Genomic DNA, 18,862 nt, shown 5'->3' on the forward strand with positions numbered 1-18,862 from the left:
GGAATTCTCAACAGACATGGACCCTCAAGATTCCTCACTGACCTTACAGAATGAGTTAACTGCTGGAACCAAAGATTTCTACCTGCCCATTCATCTTTAATCTTCAAAACAGAAGAATCAAATCCATATGCCTTCCATTTAGTCTCTCTTTTCCCTAACGAGCGGTATTGATCAGATGTATCTTCTGATGTTATGTTGAAATCAAATAACTCATCCTGTACCTTCATGATATTATTTTGCACTATTTCAGATGAATCTATATTGTTCTCTATCACTATCTGCTGAGTCATTCTTGCTACATCCTTTAATTTCAGAAAAGTTGTTGTCGGTGTCGGTGTCACACTTCCTACATTTGTTATTGCCGTCGTACCATTAATCCCTTCCAAAGTTACCATTAAAGTAGTTGATTTAGTTGATTAATTAACACCCTTAATTACTTCTAGTGGGAAAGCTACCGATATCCTCTGTGTATTATTTACTGTTGGAGTGGCTACTGTAATATACTTCTCCTGAACTCCTTTGGTGACTGTGGAAGCTTCATCAGACTTCAACTCTTCCATTATAAGCGTCACTTTACGAATTACATAGCCTTTTAACCAATAATTCTTAACCGGAACCAATTTTAATGCTTGCACTAGATAAGTACACATATATTCTCCCTGATCTTTATTCGTAACATTACGCAAAATAAGTGAACAATCACTCATAACCCTCTTCCCCTTCATATTGTTGTACAAAATATACTTCCTTTGACTAGGGGGCACCGCTTCTACATCTGGTCCTGATAACAATACTTCTTCTCCATAATTATCTCTCCATGTGGGAGGAACGTCCCCTCCCCCACTCCATCGCTCACAGCTACAAGGAAGATGAGCTGTCTCACCCCTCCTAACCTTAATAACAGTATTTTCTTCTAATATTGGTGCTGGAGCTATTGGTTCCCTTGTAATCAAATGCGATATATGTATGGCTTTAATAACTATCAATGTTGAAAGACTTAATTGCTTTTCACTGTTGTTATAATAGACTGAAGTGTTGATGTCATTGTTGTTACTTCATCCCTAGTTTTCGTAACGTTTTGGTCTGACTTTTCTCCTAACTGGTCTAGGCCTACTTTGTCTAACTGAATCACTAGCTTCTCCTGTAACAGAGTTGCCCTTGGTGGTCTCTGCTGCTTCACATTCCACTAAAATATTCCCTGTTGCTTCTGGGACATATTGAAAATCAATTTCCCCAAACCCCCTTTCCTTTCCATCCATTGCATAGTCATCTCTGGCATCATCAGAAGTGTAAACATTATCAACGTTATCCCCAACATTGACAATCTCTCCCTTTTCCTGTTCTCCCCTATCTCCATCCTCTCTCTCTGTGCGTGGCACCTCTTCTCCAGGCGCTTTAACAAAATGTGACAAATGATACCACGTAGGAGACCCCTTAACCTGGACAGCTGTTCCAGTACTACGAACCACTTCAAATGGTCCTTCACGACGTTCGTTATACCACTTCCTTCTGAATACCTTTACGAATACTTTGTCCCCCGGTTGTACTGTATTCCTCTTATCCTCCTCAAGCTCCTCCTGCACCTCTTCTTGTCTTTGCCTGTCAGAAACATATGTGGACAACTTTTTATGAAAATTGGCCATATATGTAACGTACGCTCTCATTTCATCTTCCAACAGAGCCAAGCTCGGACCCTTTCCGCTTGTTCGCAAACAAGGCGTAGGCATCCTTCTTCCTGTTACCAACTCATGGGGTGTCATACGTAGATCACGTAACTCACTTGAGCGACACACCATTAGTGCTAAAGGAAGCGCCGCTATCCAGTTTAGACCTGTATGTTGACAAATCTTCACAATGCGATTTTTCAAGACACCGTTCATTCTTTCACACATCCCTTGACTTTGTGGGTTATAAACTGCTCCAAGACGTTGCTTAATTCCCAATTTTTGCAACATCAATTTAACTGATTTATCCACAAATTCCCTTCCATTGTCTGAGGATATTCGATCGGGTAATCCCCACCTGCTTATGACTTCTTTACACAAGAACTTGGCAACCGACTGAGCATCTTTACGCTTGGTTGGACAAGCCTCCGTCCATCGTGAAAATCTATCTACAATCACCAACATGTATCTTTTCCCATCAACTGGTTTTATCATATCAACAAAGTCAATAACCAACTCACGCATAGGACCCCTTGGTGTAGGAATGTAACCGGGATGAACAGTTACCCCTTTTCGAACATTATTTTTAAGACAGATAGTGCACCTTCCTATCATATAATCAATTTGTTCAAACAAATATGGAGCCCAAAAACCATATTCCTTTGTGATCTTTCTGTTAACCTCCCCCCTCGCAACATGAGCTAACCCATGTGTTTCCTGAATCATCAGACCTAAGAGGTCTAGAGGCGCTACTATCAACCCCTCATGGTTTCTCCACAGACCAGTAGCATCTTTGACCGCTCCTCGGTCTAGCCATAGCTGTTTGTTGATCATAGAAGCAGCTTCTTGCATCAAAATTACATCCTGAAGCGTAATTTTGTCTTCCAAGTCCACTCCATGAGTGACCAGAAAAACTTTTCCCAATTTATCCGCTCCTGCGACGGCTTTTGCAGCTTCATCAGCAGCTTTGTTCCCTTGTGTCACTCTTGACATATCTGTTTTGTGAGCTGCACACTTAGCTATCGCTATCTCTTTAGGCTTCATCATAGCATGCAACAGTTTCATTATTTGCGCATGATGTTGTATCGGAGAACCATCCGTTTTCTTAAACCCTCGACCTTTCCATACTGCCCCAAACAAATGACATACACTATGTGCATATGCTGAATCAGTGTATATCGTTACTCGCCTTCCTTCTGCTAACAAACATGCTTCTGTTAGCCCCACAAGTTCAGCAAGTTGTGCAGACGCAGGCTGTGGTATTACTTCAGCCTTTTACACAACAAATCCAGTTCCTCTGCCTTTAACTACTGCATAACCAGCACACAATTTATCTCCCACCCGATAACAAGACCCATCAGTCCAATACTCCAGGTCTGCCTCACGTAATGGAAAGGCTTGTAAATCTGATCTAAGCCTCGAATATCTCTCTGCTTCTTGGACACAATCATGTGGCTCACAATCCTCTGAAGTTGGTAAACTCTCGGCTGGATTTACTGTATCACACCTCACTAGGGTGACATCTTCCTATTCTAAGAGCCTATGATAGTCTCTGAGCCTAGGCATAGTCAATGTATATTTCCCATAGTTCAGAAGATTTCTGAGACTATGATGGGTAAGAATTGTTACTGGGTAGCCCATTGTGACCGATGATGCTTTGTCATACATTGAATATACTCCCACCATTGCTCTGTAACACAGTGGTAACCCTAGTTCTACCTCTGAATAAGCAGTAGAGTAGTAGGAAATAGGCTGAGGATTCGTCCCCGTGCCTGTCGGTTGACAAAGAACCGCACACGCATATCTACCTCCAGTAGAAGTAGACACATATAGCAAAAAGTTATTTGAGTAATCTGGTAGTGTAAGTGCAGGTGCCTCCTGCAACCTCTGTTTGATCGTTTCAAATGCCACATGGCCTTCCTGTGTCCAGGAAAGATTGCTATGGAGTTGACCACTCTCAGTACCCCTAACCATAGCTCTCAAAGATGCCATCAAACTAGTATAATCCTCCACCCAAGCTGAGGAATAACCAGCAATACCCAGAAATGTCATCATCTCTCTGACCGTTCTAGGCTTCGGAGCCTTACGAATAGTTTCCACTTGCCTGTTCGAAATGTTTCTGTGGCCATGCGTTATGTTTTGACCTAAATACACAACCTTCTCCTGGCAATATTGCAGCTTTTTCTGTGAAACCTTATGCCCCTTTTCTGCCAATACCTGTAGCAATTTAATTGAGTCTCTATGACATGTTTCCTTATTTTGTGAGCAAACCATTATATCATCTACGTACTGAATGACAGTGCTCTGCAATATCTGATCTATCCCTACCAAATCATCCTTCAGTACTTTATTGAAGATATGAGGAGAATGCCGGTACCCCTGTGGCATTCTACTGTACTCATAGAATTGTCCCTTATATGTGAACCCAAATAAATTCTGACTCTCTACACTAAGTGGAACACTAAAAAATGCTCCACATAAGTCTAGCACTGTAAAATGTGTCGCATCAGGAGGAATTTGGGCTAACAAGGTATGCGGATCTGGCACTTCTGCTGGAAAGTCAGTCACTACCTCATTTACTGCTCTCAAATCATGAACCACACGATAAGTTCCATCTGGTTTTTCCACAGGCCACAAAGGCGTGTTACTCAGAGGGTTTTTTGTTGTCCTTAAAACACCTGCTTTCGAAAGTCCTTCAATTTGTGGTTCAATCCCTTGGACTGCTTCATCTTTCAATGGATACTGATTTTTCCATGGAGGTCTGGCTCCTGGTCGAAGTTCAACTTTCACAGGTTGGGCTGATTTCACAAGTCCAATATCGGTACTGTGTTGAGACCACAACCCTTCTCGAACTTGTTGCAACATCTCCTCTTTCATAGAGTCTGAATCAATCTTCATATTGCAAATAGATTCATGTGTCATTCCTACCGCCTGTGGCTCTCCTTATCCTTGAGCCGAAATCATTATTTTAAGAAATCGTTGATCTTCACTTCTCCAGATCGCCAAATTCTCTTTCATTGGTCTGAAAATAAGTTTCTCTGCTTCTGTCATCATTTCTCCTATTTGCTTCTGCTCATAGCCTTCCGAAACCAACAAGGTAACATGTGGCACACTCTTCTCAATCTCAAATTATTTATTCAGATAGTCGTCTGTGTTTATCTTCATAGCTGCTCCTTGTGGTCCTAAAATAATGCAACTTGAGCTAAGTTGAACATTCTTCGGTTGATGACTCAACCATTCCTCTGAGTGTGGTTGGGCAGCCTTCTTGAAATACTTGAGCGTACAATGGAATGGATATTCCGGAAGCCTCGCATCCGGCATATTTGCAACAATAAATCTCTCCCATATCTTAGCCTGCTTCATAAAATCTTCACTGAGATTTCCAATCCAGAATATTGAAGACGAATCCATCTCTGTCATCATCAACACTTGGTAAACCTTTTCCTTTGGCATTTCTACCAGACAGCCGTCTGGTGTACATCTTATTGTACAGTTCAATTTACACAATGCATCTCTTCCCAATAATGCAACAGGTGTATGTTCTGATACCAGTATGGGTATTGTAATTTTCTGATCTTTATAGCAGAGCTCAATTGGTTCCGTAAGAGGAATCAGCTGTTTTACTCCCTCAAATCCGATTGTCCTAATGAGTTGATTGGACATACGGAGATGTGTAGCATCTTCAGGCCGAACACAGGTGAACGCAGCTCCGCTATCCGCCATCACTTCCAATGGTCGGTTGTTTATTTTCACCTCAATTGTTGGATCTTTTTCCGGTCCTGATGCTACCAGCTGACACCCCCCTTTCGGATCTTCTAGGCACCTCTAGAATCCTTGCTCCGGACCCCTGTAGGGGTTCACCGGTCCTCCAGATGATCTTGACTGGCCCCTGTATCTTCCTCTGAAATTCCCTCTGATGTTTCCTCCTGACTTATTGCAGTCCCGGGCATAGTGACCACCCTGTCCACAATTATAACACACATCTTGAGATTGCTGGAAGTGTGGCTGAAACCTTCCTCTTCCTTCGAAGCCTTCTCGTCCTCTTCCTCTCCAATTCTGCGTCTGTCCAGAAATTGGCTGTGGATATGAAACAACTGGTACCCCCATTGGTGGCTGGTACAATTGCGGTTGGAACTGGTCTGGTTGAAGCTGTGGCAGTGATTGTTGATTTGGTGCACACTGATTCTGCATAACCAAAGCTTGTTTATTCTCCTTCTTATTCTCCACAAGTTGTATTTGATTGAGTTTTCTGAGAGTTTCTTCGTCCTGTTCTTTCTGGTTGTGTTCCTTTTTCCTGTACAGATCCACTTGATGGGCTATATGATCTGTATAGACACCTTTTGTCATGCTTCCAAGTCCAACCACCTCTGCCAGTTTGCTCCTTACTGGTGAGGGCAGTCCCATTTGCAGTTTAGCTCTCAAAATTGACTGCTCAATTTGACTCACATCTGGATCATTTCCAGTAATATTTCTCCACACTTGATGAACTCTTGACACATAGGCTCTCGGATTTTCTTGTTGTCCTAGTGGGTCAATCAGAATATTATCAGGATGCACATTTGTTGGAAATGTATCTTTCAATGCTCTCCACAGACGATTCCTACTTGCAGCCAACAATTCAGGATCGTTCACTGCAGTCCCTACATATCTAATGAGTCCAGCGCTCTGAAAGACTTCTTCCATATCTGGAATCCCAATGAGATTAGCCAAAAGTCTCTTAACGTCTCCTATGGCTGACTGTGTTCCCACCGTAATTTCTTCCAATTTCGAAATCCAAGGATAGGCCCCATCCTGAAGAATAGGCAGCTTCTCAAGTATATTTGACATATCGGTATTTTGCAACGGCTTATATTCTAAGTTTTGACCTCGAATGATAACTGGCATCATTTTACTCGTGGCCTCTTTCCTTGGCCTCAATGCATATTTTCCCTCAACTTCTTTGGATTCTTTTTCCTGCAGTTTCTCCCTCTGTATCTTCAGCGTCTTGAGTTGTTCCTCTAGTTCTCTTACCTCTTCTAAAGTCCTCGCTTTATCCAGGCCTGATAAGCATTGGTCTATATCTCTTTCTATTTCTTCTGTGCCAGTCCTTGTAGGATAAACTCCTCTTGAATACACAGCACCTTTAGTCTCCTCTTTATCGCTGTCTTCATCTTTGCTTTCATCAGAACTAGAATATCTTGTATCCTTCTTCTTCAAACCTTCCTCACCCCTTCTCTCCGTTCTGGCCAACCTCCGTTTGATCACAGGATCATATCCACCCATGATCTCCTCTGAATCACTCTGATCATCATCGTCCTTATCCAGTTCCATCCTACTTAACCTCATTCCACCCTTAGTTTCCAGACATCTCGTTTTCTTTTTACTTTTGGAGTTTGGATGCATTTTTATGGTCGTTTCTGCTTGTCCTTTCTCTATTATTCGTTCATCTTCATCTCTGATGCAATAATCACCCTGCTGGATGATCACTGGAAGCTGAGGATAACATCCCTAAGCTCTACTTCCTTCTCATAAGGTGGGGGTCTTTTCGCTGAATCCGTATGTGAGAAAGGTATACTGACTTCTGCCCTTAGTTTTTCTGTCGACTTCTCTTCCTTTAGCATTTTCTCTATACCTTTGTTTCTCTTATCGTTGGTATCTTTCATCAGTTTTTGTCCTTCATCTTCAAACAGCTTAAGAACACCCAGCTCCCTTTGTCTCTTCTCTTTACGTCGTTCCCTTTTTTCCCCCTTCTTTTGATCTGCCTTCTAAATTGACAGAAGCACTTTCATGATGTTGATGACGTCAGGGTTAAAAGTCCCTTCCACTGGCCATGGTTGTTCAATGTCAGGCCAACGTTTGTTCCATTTGCCGGATAACCTCGCAATACCCTTAACTAAAGGATTACTATTTTCAACTATATCAACCGGTGTAATGACTTTCATAGCCTTGCTGTCCTTTCTCCCCATTGTAACTACTCTTTTATATTCCTTTATTGTGAATTATTTTATTTTAGACTATATAGCCTATGGCTTCCCCCCTTTAATTATTAATATAAACTAAACAACCCCCAAAAATAAATAAAAATATGAATATATAAAAAATAAAAAATAAATCAATTAATTTTTTTTATTCAAAACATATTTTTAATTAAAATAAAAAATCAATTTAAAAATCAATTACAAATTATGAATAATTAAAACCAATTTTTTATTTCTATATCCTATCTTACCAATTTATCAATTAGTGGCTATCTTACCACAACCCATCCGGAAAGTAAATACAAGTAGTCAACTTCACAGCAATCCCAAAAACCAAAGACTTCCAATCCTACAACACTACAATACTCATAAATTCCATTGTTTAATATGCACCCAAGTATCTTAATTTCACAGAATAATGTCAGTACTTGATTTCCAACCGAACACCTAATCAAGCCAAGTGATGCACAGAGACTCCAAAATGCAAATTTTATTCAAATGATCAGTCTGTTGCCAAGCGTCTGCGAAATTGTCATAACATCAAATATCCTGTAGGGGAAGATTTTGTAAACAGAACTAGCCTGATATCTGACTCGATCCTCTGCCGCGTCACACCTTGTCACGTGATGTATACGCCAGCCCCTCCTCTCTCTCTCCTCTCGTCCTATCGCCTCTCATATGACAAGGGAACAAAAAGGGACAGACAAGCATTTAAAGTTTATACACTCACTGAGTTATTTCCAGCATTCAATATTCCCCCACTCACATTCGCTCTAAGACTTAACTCGGGACTAAATAGCTCAATAACATTTTTATTTATTTTAAATCCGTCATTTAATTTAATTTATTATAACCCGTCAACATATATCTAATTTATAAATTCAATAGATCTCAACAAATAGTTTCATTTTCAAACAACAGCCGCTTTAACAACTAGAAGATTCGTGTTCACATCTCTTCTCTTTGTCTGTGTCTGTTTCTCTGTCTCCCCCTGCAGCACAGTCCAACAGAAGTATGACCAAATTACCCAAAATACCCCGTGTTGTAGTTTTAGTAAACAACGTGTTGTAGTCTAGTGCCGTAAAACAAACGTGTCATAATCTAGTGCCGTAAACTCCAACGTGTTGTAGTGTAGTGTCGTAAAATTAAACGCATGCGCAATACATTCAACGATACGATTTCCAGACAATAGAACGTTAGCATTCTGCCACAGCTCCTCTCTTTTACCCCTTATAGTCAAACAATAACACTTAACAGAGCTCACAACGCATAGAACCTGAATTCTACACACACAAACATAATTTAAGAGGCTTTATTCCATCGCAATGGCCCTCTAAGGTCACACGTTAGCATGTAGCATGCAACATATTAGCATTTAGCATTAGCATTTAGCATTAGCATTTAGCATTAGCATGTATCTAACCTGTGGCTTGCAACACATAACAATGTAACCTGCATTGCCCTTTTCTTTGTCCTATTCTCTATCGTTTATGATGCCGTGAGTTCAATGGATATCCACAGAGAGGTTCTCCCAACCAGCTATCCCGTCGGATAGAAGATGAGCAGTAACCACAATCAAATAAATTCCACAACTCCAGTCATAGACTGACCTAAAAACACCTAACTTGTTATGAGGATTTATGGCCCACCATGAGGTCGCCTCCCTGGGGTCTTTACAAGATTGCAATGCCCTAATTTTGTATACGTATATCTGCCTTTAATATCTGCCTTGTATATCTGCCTCAATATCTGCCTCATTCACTACCATCGATTGCTCTAAAATTTTAGAATAATTATGACAGACCCTTAGTCGACCGCAATAAGACCACATCTACCCAAGTAATTTACATGGTACACCTTCACCAGCGCACATCCATAAGCCAGCCAAACAACTAACACCCAATAATTTGTGAGGAATCTCACCTTATCTTGAGCGGTAGTCACCTCGCTGCTCATGAATGAAACAAAGGGAAGATGCAGACCAATCCCGGACGAGCCCCCATTTGTTGTATCGCGTCGATGCTGGTATTTATTGCTGTCAAACAAAGAGTCCGCTTAGGCTGCACTTTGATTATAAGTTTTATTTATATCACAAGATTTCAGCATAAGTTTACAGACCTGCAGTGTCTGGAGAAACAGTGTCCCAAATTAATCTGTCTGTTCTAACCCCCTCTGCCTCCAGCATTTACTTATAAACAATGCAAAAATATGGGTTGCTCCCTCTGCTGTCCAATCACCTGTCTCCCATGGGGCGTCGCCCTACAAATGGCTACTTTTGAACTAAAATAAACATCCTTTCAGTTCCACATGAAAAACATGAACAAAGACATAATCCTAATACACTACAATAGATACAACGATTATTTGATTAAAAATTATTTTTGGCCTTACTGCTATTAGCCCATACAAACGCATTGAATAGCAGATTCACTACATGGAATAAAATATAGTCCCCCCAAAAAAATCTAAAGGAAGTTTATTCTGAAGTGTCTGTCCTATACCTGAGAGATATAAGTAAGATCGTAATATATATATATTTTTAACATGGATTTAACCCCTTATTTTTGGCACTGAACAGTATATACTTCCATAATTTTGTCTTATGTGGCCTTTGGGTGTCCTAGAGAAAAACAACAGACATGTTCGTGAGAGTCTCATCTTTCCACACATTAGTGTGTAGCCCAAAATGTTTGGATGCTACAGATCGACTGTACCGACTTCAGACGAGTCCCAAGACGCTTGAGGGGTTCGTAGAGCAACATTTTATGAGAAGACCGATTTTCGGGACGTCTCATGGTCTGACAAACATGGTCTAGCTCTGTCACCTTTCACCACAGATGCAGAAGTGCAACATAGGTGAACGCGGTGGATTGAGACCAAAAACAGATATCTCTACCTTTAAACTGACAGATTTGTATGGCGATTTTTGGATTATGCTACATCAACCTTAGGTGGTTAACATGGTTCTGTATTAAAGAAAAGTGGAAATGGGGGACATTTTGTCCATTTTAGAAATGTAGGGCCCACTCTAATACAGTAACCTCCCTTCTCTCACATGCTGTTCTGGTCATCATGCATGTTAATGTCTTAAAGAGGAAGGAAATGACAGTTCTGTATCAGCTACTTGTGTTCTGACTACTTTAAATATGTATCAACCACAGAACTGACACTTACTAGCAGTTCCTGCACTGCCAGTCAGTAGACTCACTGTACAAGACCTCTCCCCTTCACTTCATTCTGTAAGTACTCTTGACAATATCTTGAAAAATAGTTTTTAGTTATTTGTTTTTAGTCGTAAGTCATATACTTGAGGGTAATGTATCATTTTACTTCTTGTTACTATTTGAGCTGTGTTTTGGTTGTTCCATCAGGGCCAGTATTCATAAAGTGTCTCAGTGTAGGAGTGTTGATCTACATAGGGATGAGATTATTAACCAGGGTAAAAAAGACATGCAAACATACATTTGAATCCCTGCTCAGTGTGTGTGTGTGTGTGTGTGAGACACAGTGGATTTATACTCAACAATAATATAAACACAGCATGCAATAATTTCAAAGATTTTACTGAGTTACAGTTCATATAAGGACATTTGTCAATTGAAATAAATTAATTACGCCCTAATCCATGGATTTCAAATGACTGGGAATACAGATATGCATCTGTTAGTCACAGATACCTTTAAAAAAAAGGTAGGGGTGTGGATCAGAAAACCAGTCAGTATCTGGTTTGACCACTATTTGCCTAATGTTGCACAACACATCTCCTTCACATAGAGTTGATCAGGCTGTTGATTGTGGCCTGTGGAATGTTGTCACACTCCTCTTCAATGGCTGTGTGAAGTTGCTGGATATTGGCGGGCACTGGAACACGCTGTCGTACACGTCAATCCAGTGCATCCCAACACTGAGAGATGGAACATTACGGAAACACATTTACATTTTAGTCATTTAGCAGACGCTCTTATCCAGAGCAAATTACAGTTAGTGAGTGCATACATTATTTTTAATTTTTTTTCATACTGGCCCCTCATGGGAATCGAACCCACAACCCTGGCGTTGCAAACGCCATGCTCTAACAACTGAGCTACAGCCCTGCTGGCCATTCCCTCCCCTACCCTGGGCCAATAGTGCGCCGCCCATGAGTCTCCCGGTCGCGGCCGGGAGTGGTGCAGCTGATGAGGAGTGTAAATTGAATGGGTTTGTAGAATAGAATGAATGGCATCATAGAACTGACCAAATGAAAATGGAACTTTGACCTGTTCCATGTAGAACTCAGAGGGAGAAAGGCAACACATTCTAAGATATTATAAACATTCCAAATAGTAGGCTATAGTAAACACATTCTAAGATACTATAAACATTCCAAATAGTAGGCTATAGTAAACACATTCTAAGATACTATAAACATTCCAAATAGTAGGCTATAGTAAACACATTCTAAGATACTATAAACATTCCAAATAGTAGGCTATAGTAAACACATTCTAAGATACTATAAACATTCCAAATAGTAAACACATTGTTTACATGATAGTGTATGTGGTCAAAAGAAATAGCCCACATTTTGCCCATTAGAAAAAATGTAAGACCAATCCTCAAATGAAAAAAGGCAACTAGATATGCATTCTGTTGTACATTTTCTATTGAAATAAAACCTCCCGCTTATGACGCACTGGTCTGGTCCTCATACATGTCAAAGTGGAAGGAAAGGAAGTTCTGCATCAGCTACTTCTGCCCTGACCACTTTAAATATGTATCAACAACAGAATTCACACTTACTACTTCCTACTTCTTATTTCCGCGCACTGCCAGTCAGTTGACTTACTGTACAAGACCTCTCTCCTTCATTCTGTAAGTACTCTTGACAATATCTTGAAATTTAGTCACATACTAAATACACATTTTACTTCTTGTTACTATTTGAGCTGTGTTTTGGTTGTTACATCAGGGCCAGTATTCAGAAAGTGTCTCAGTGTCCCCCAGTGTTGATCCAGGATCAGAGCCCCCGGTCCATATAATTATTATTTAAAAGGTATGTATGTACAGTACCAGTGAAAAGTTTGGACACACCTACTCATTCAAGGGTTTTTCTTTATTTTTTCTATGTTTTACATTGTAGAATAATAGTGAAGACATCAAAACTATGAAATAACACACATGGAATCATGTACGGTCGTGGTCAAAGGTTTTGAGAATGACACAAATATTAATTAAAGTCTGCTGCCTCAGTTTTTATGATGGCAATTTACATATGCTCCAGAAAGTTATGAAGAGTGATCAGATGAATTGCAATTAATTACAAATTCCCTCTTTGCCATGAAAATGAACTTAATCCCCAAAAAACGTTTCCAATGCATTTCAGCCCTGACACAAAAGGACCAGCTGACATCATGTCAGTGATTCTCTCATTAACACAGGTGAGAGTGTTGAATTGAGTTAGAATAACAGACTGGAAGCTTTAAAAGGAGGGTGGTGCTTGAAATAATTGTTCTTCCTCTGTTAACTACACTGCTCAAAAAAATAAAGGGAACACTTAAACAACACAATGTAACTCCAAGTCAATCACACTTCTGTGAAATCAAACTGTCCACTTAGGAAGCAACACTGATTGACAATACATTTCACATGCTGTTGTGGAAATGGAATAGACAACAGGTGGAAATTATAGGCAATTAGCAAGACACCCCCAATAAAGAAGTGGTTCTGCAGGTGGTGATCACAGACCACTTCTCAGTTCCTATGCTTCCTGGCTGATGTTTTGGTCACTTTTGAATGCTGGCGGTGCTTTCACTCTAGTGGTAGCATGAGACGGAGTCTACAACCCACACAAGTGGCTCAGGTAGTGCAGCTCATCCAGGATGGCACATCAATGCGAGCTGTGGCAAGAAGGTTTGCTGTGTCTGTCAGCGTAGTGTCCAGAGCATGGAGGTGCTACCAGGAGACAGGCCAGTACATCAGGAGACGTGGAGGAGGCCGTAGGAGGGCAACAACCCAGCAGCAGGACCGCTAACTCCGCCTTTGTGCAAGGAGGAGCAGGAGGAGCACTGCCAGAGCCCTGCAAAATGACCTCCAGCAGGCCACAAATGTGCATGTGTCTGCTCAAACGGTCAGAAACAGACTCCATGAGGGTGGTATGAGGGCCCGACGTCCACAGGTGGGGGTTGTGCTTACAGCCCAAAACCGTGCAGGACGTTTGGCATTTGCCAGAGAACACCAAGATTGGCAAATTCGCCACTGGCGCCCTGTGCTCTTCACAGATGAAAGCAGGTTCACACTGAGCACATGTGACAGACGTGACAGAGTCTGGAGAGGCCGTGGAGAACGTTCTGCTGCCTGCTACATCCTCCAGCATGACCGGTTTGGCGGTGGGTCAGTCATGGTGTGGGGTGGCATTTCTTTGGGGGGCCGCACAGCCCTCCATGTGCTCGCCAGAGGTAGCCTGACTGCCATTAGGTACCGAGATGAGATCCTCAGACCCCTTGTGAGACCATATGCTGGTGCGGTTGGCCCTGGGTTCCTCCTAATGCAAGACAATGCTAGACCTCATGTGGCTGGAGTGTGTCCGCAGTTCCTGCAAGAGGAAGGCATTGATGCTATGGACCGCCCGTTCCCCAGACCTGAATCCAATTGAGCACATCTGGGACATCATGTCTCGCTCCACCCACCAACGCCACGTTGCACCACAGACTGTCCAGGAGTTGGCGGATGCTTTAGTCCAGGTCTGGGAGGAGATCCCTCAGGAGACCATCCACCACCTCATCAGGAGCATGCCCAGGCATTGTAGGGAGGTCATACAGGCACGTGGAGGCCACACACACTACTGAGCCTCATTTTGACTTGTTTTAAGGACATTACATCAAAGTTGGATCAGCCTGTAGTGTGGTTTTCCACTTTAATTTTGAGGGTGACTCCAAATCCAGACCTCCATGGGTTGATAAATTTGATTTCCATTGATCATTTTTGTGTGATTTTGTTGTCAGCACATTCAACTATGTAAAGAAAAAAGTATTTAATAAGATTATTTCATTCATTCAGATCTAGGATGTGTTGTTTAAGTGTTCCCTTTATTTTTTGAGCAGTGTATGTTTACCTGCAAGGAAACACGTGCCGTCATCATTGCTTTGCACAAAAAGGGCTTCATAGGCAAGGATATTGGGCGCCCAAGAAAGTCCAGCAAGCGCCAGGACCGTCTCCTAAAGTTGATTCAGCTGCGGGATCGGGGCACCGCCAGTGCAGAGCTTGCTCAGGAATGTTAGCAGGCAGGTGTGAGTGCATCTGCACGCACAGTGAGGCGAAGACTTTTGGAGGATGGCCTGGTGTCAAGAAGGGCAGCGAGGAAGCCTCTTCTCTCCAGGAAAAACATCAGGGACAGACTGATATTCTGCAAAAGGTACAGAGATTTGACTGCTGAGGATTGGGGTAAAGTAATTTTCTCTAATGAATCCCCTTTCCGATTGTTTGGGGCATCTGGAAAACACCTTGTCCGGAGAAGACAAGGTGAGCACTACCATCAGTCCTGTGTCATACCAACAGTAAAGCATCCTGAGACCATTCATGTGTGGGGTTGCTTCTCAGGCAAGGGAGTGGGCTCACTCACAATTTTGCCTAAGAAGACAGCCATGAATAAAGAATGGTACCAACACATCCTCCGAGAGCAACTTCTCCCAACCATCCAAGAATAGTTTGGTGACGAACAATGCCTTTTAAAGCATGATGGAGCACCTTGCCATAAGGCAAACGTGATAACTAAATGGCTCGGGGAACAAAACATCGACATTTTGGGTCCATGGCCAGGAAACTCCCCAGACCTTAATCCCATTGAGAACTTGTGATCAATCCTCAAGAGACAAACAAAAACCCACAAATTCGGACAAATTCCAACCATTGATTATGCAAGAATGGGCTGCCATCAGTCAGGATGTGGCCCAGAAGTTAATTGACAGCTTGCCAGAGTGGATTACAGAGGTCTTGAAAAAGAAGGGTCAACACTGCAAATATTGACTCTTTGCATAAACTTAATGTAATTGTCAATAAAAGCCTTTGGCACTTCTGGAATGCTTGTAATTAAACTTCAGTATCCCATAGTAACATCTGACAAAAATATCTAAAAACACTGAAGCAGCAAACTTTGTGAAGACCAATACTTGTGTCATTCTCAAAACTTTTGATCACGACTGTAGTAACCAAAGAAGTGTTAAACAAATCAAAATATATTTTATATTTGAGATTCTTCAAATAGCCACCCTTTGCCTTGATGACAGCTTTGCACACTCATGGTATTCTCTCAACCAGCTTCATGAGGTAGTCACCTGGAATGCATTTCAAATAACAGGTGTGCCTTCTTAAAATATAATTTGTGGAATTTATTTCCATTTCAATGTGTTTGAGCCAATCAGTTGTGTTGTGACAAGGTAGGGGGGGTATACAGAAGATAGCCCTATTTGGTAAAATACATTAACATTTTAGCAGACGCTCTTATCCAGAGTGACTTTCATGAGCAATTAGGGTTAAGTGCCTTGCTTAAGGGCACATTGACAGATTTTTCACCTAGTTGGCTCAGGGATTAGAACCAGCGACCTTTCGGTTACTGTCACAACGCTCTTACCCACTAAGCTACCTGCCGCCCTACCTGCTACCCAAGTCCATATTATGGCAAGAACAGCTCAAATAAGCCCAGAGAAATTACAGTCCATCATTACTTGAATTTCAAGAACTTTGAAAGTTTCTTCAAGTGCAGTCGCAAAAACCATCAAGCGCTATGATGAAACTGGCTCTCATGAGGACAGCCACAGGAATGGAAGACCCAGAGTTACCTCTGCTGCAGAGGATAAGTTCATTAGAGTTACCAGCCTCAGAAATTGAAGCCCAAATAAATGCTTCACAGAGTTCAAGTAACAGACACATCTCAACATCAACTGTTCAGAGGAGACTGTGTGAATCAGGCCTTCATGGTCGAATTGCTGCAAAGAAACCACTACTAAAAGACACCAATAAGAAGAAGAGACTTGCTTGGGCCAAGAAACAAGAGCAATGGACATTAGACCGGTGGAAATGTGTCCTTTGGTCTGGAGTCCAAATTGGAGATGTTTGGTTCCAACCACTGTGTCTTTGTGAGACGTGGTGTGGGTGAACGGATGATCACTGCATGTGTATTTCCCACCGTAAAGCATGAAGGATGAGGTGTTATTTTGTGGGGGTGCTTTGCTGGTGACACTGTCTGTGATTTATTTAGAATTCAATGCACACTTAACCCAATGGCTACCACAGCATTCTGCAGTGATACGCCATCCAATCTGGTTTGGGCTTAGTGGGAATATCATTTGTTTTTCAAAAGGACAATTACCCAAAACACCTCCAGGCTGTATAAGGGCTATTTTACCAAGAAGGAGAGCGATGGAGTGCTGCATCAGATGACCTGGACTCCACAATTCCCCGACCTCAACCAAATTGAGATGGTTTGGGATGAGTCGGACCGCAGAGTGAAGGAAAAGCAGCCAACAAGTGCTCAGGATATGTGGGAACTCATTCAAGACTGTTGGAAAAGCCTTCCAGGTGAAGCTGGTTGAGAGAATGCCAAGAGTGTGCAAAGCTGCCATCAGGGCAAAGGGTGGCTATTTGAAGAATCTCAAATATAAAATATATATTTTTTGGTTACTACATGATTCATGTGTGTTATATCATAGTTTTGATGCCTTCAATATTGTTATACAATGTAACAAATAGGAAAAATAAAGAAAAACCCTTGAATGAGTAGGTGTTTTAAAACATTTGACCGGTAGTGTATGTATGTATGTATAAATGTATATACAGTGGGGAGAACAAGTATTTGATACACTGCCGATTTTGCAGGTTTTCCTACTTCCAAAGCATGTAGAGGTCTGTCATTTTTATCATAGGTACACTTCAACTGTGAGAGACTGAATCTAAAACAAAAATCCAGAAAATCACATTGTATGATTTTTTTTATAATTAATTTGCATTTTATTGCATGACATTGCATGAAATAAGTATTTGTAATACCAACATGTTTCAAGCAGACCACCATAGTCCCTGTGCCCAAGGACTCTAAGATAACCTGCCTAAATGACTACCGACCCGTAGCACTGACGTCTGTAGCCATGAAGTGCTTTGAAAGGCTGGTCATGGTTCACATCAACAGCATTTTCCCAGAAACCCTAGACCCACTCCAATTTGCATACCGCCCCAACAGATCCACAGATGATGCAACCTCTAACAGGTTTTTGAGAGCCGGAATTCTTACTGGTTGGTAGGTGATCAAATACTTATGTCATGCAATAAAATGTAAATTAATTACTTAAAAATCATACAATGTGATTTTCTGGATTTTTGTTTTAGATTCCGTCTCTCACAGTTGAAGTGTACCTATGATAAAAATGACAGACCTCTACATGCTTTGGAAGTAGGAAAACCTGCAAAATCGGCAGTGTATCAAATACTTGTTCTCCCCACTGTATGTATGTATGTATGTGTGTGTATGTGTGTATGTGTGTGTGTGTGTGTGTGTCACTTGATGTTTAGCCTCACTGCTTGGGGATAGGAGCTATCATTGAACCTGGTGGTCAGTCTTCAGGCTGCTGTACAGCTTGACGGACCGTAGAGTATTGAACATTTATCCTCCTTTATTTGGAGTTCTGAGAATAAAACAACTTCAGAACAATCAATATAGAAATATCTGTTTACAGTACTACAGATCTGTTCAATAAGTGATTGTTGTTGTTGTTGATGTTGTTGATGATGATGATGACTTTATTTAATCCATTTGGAAATTACTTTTGCATCATACATCATGTCATCTTAAATAGAAAGACGTAGACAGACATGAAACACGTCACACACATTAAATACATAGTGCAATAGACTTACAGACAGACAGTAATCACATAGACAACCATATAGCACAATACAACTCAACACAATATGAGCCTGGTTCATTTTCAGTAATGAGGCCCTGTACCCCATTTACAGTTTATACTCCAATGTATCAGGTGTAGTTATTCACCAGCTATAGAGTGAGCTGTTGTTTATGTTTCTAAGACTGCAGGGTGGGAGATGCAACAATGGCCTTGAGAACAGCAGGAAGTGTGTTGGTGGTGTTTCTCTGGTCTGTAGCAGGTATGGTCTCATTCTTATATTTTAGTTGCTCTGTTTAACAATCTACAGACATTTCTAAAAGGATAAGAATCATAATATTATTCTGGTGTGTTCTGTTAGGCGTCTCCA

General features: G+C 41.4%; 1 protein-coding gene across 1 annotated transcript in view; it reads left to right on the top strand.

Moving 5' to 3' along the window:
• Positions 1 to 18,862, top strand: part of LOC311125578 (uncharacterized protein) — a gene marked incomplete at both ends in the record, with an annotated part of 35,661 nt that overhangs the window by 11,576 nt on the left and 5,223 nt on the right. Inside the window, one exon of the mRNA XM_084199606.1 lies at positions 8,619 to 8,633. Within this exon, the coding sequence (XP_084055732.1) occupies positions 8,619 to 8,633 (15 nt within the window). The remainder of the gene's footprint in view (positions 1 to 8,618; positions 8,634 to 18,862) is intronic.

This window comes from Coregonus lavaretus (genome assembly GCF_964263955.1).
Source record: "Coregonus lavaretus genome assembly, contig: HAP1_SCAFFOLD_440, whole genome shotgun sequence".
NCBI lineage: Eukaryota > Metazoa > Chordata > Actinopteri > Salmoniformes > Salmonidae > Coregonus > Coregonus lavaretus.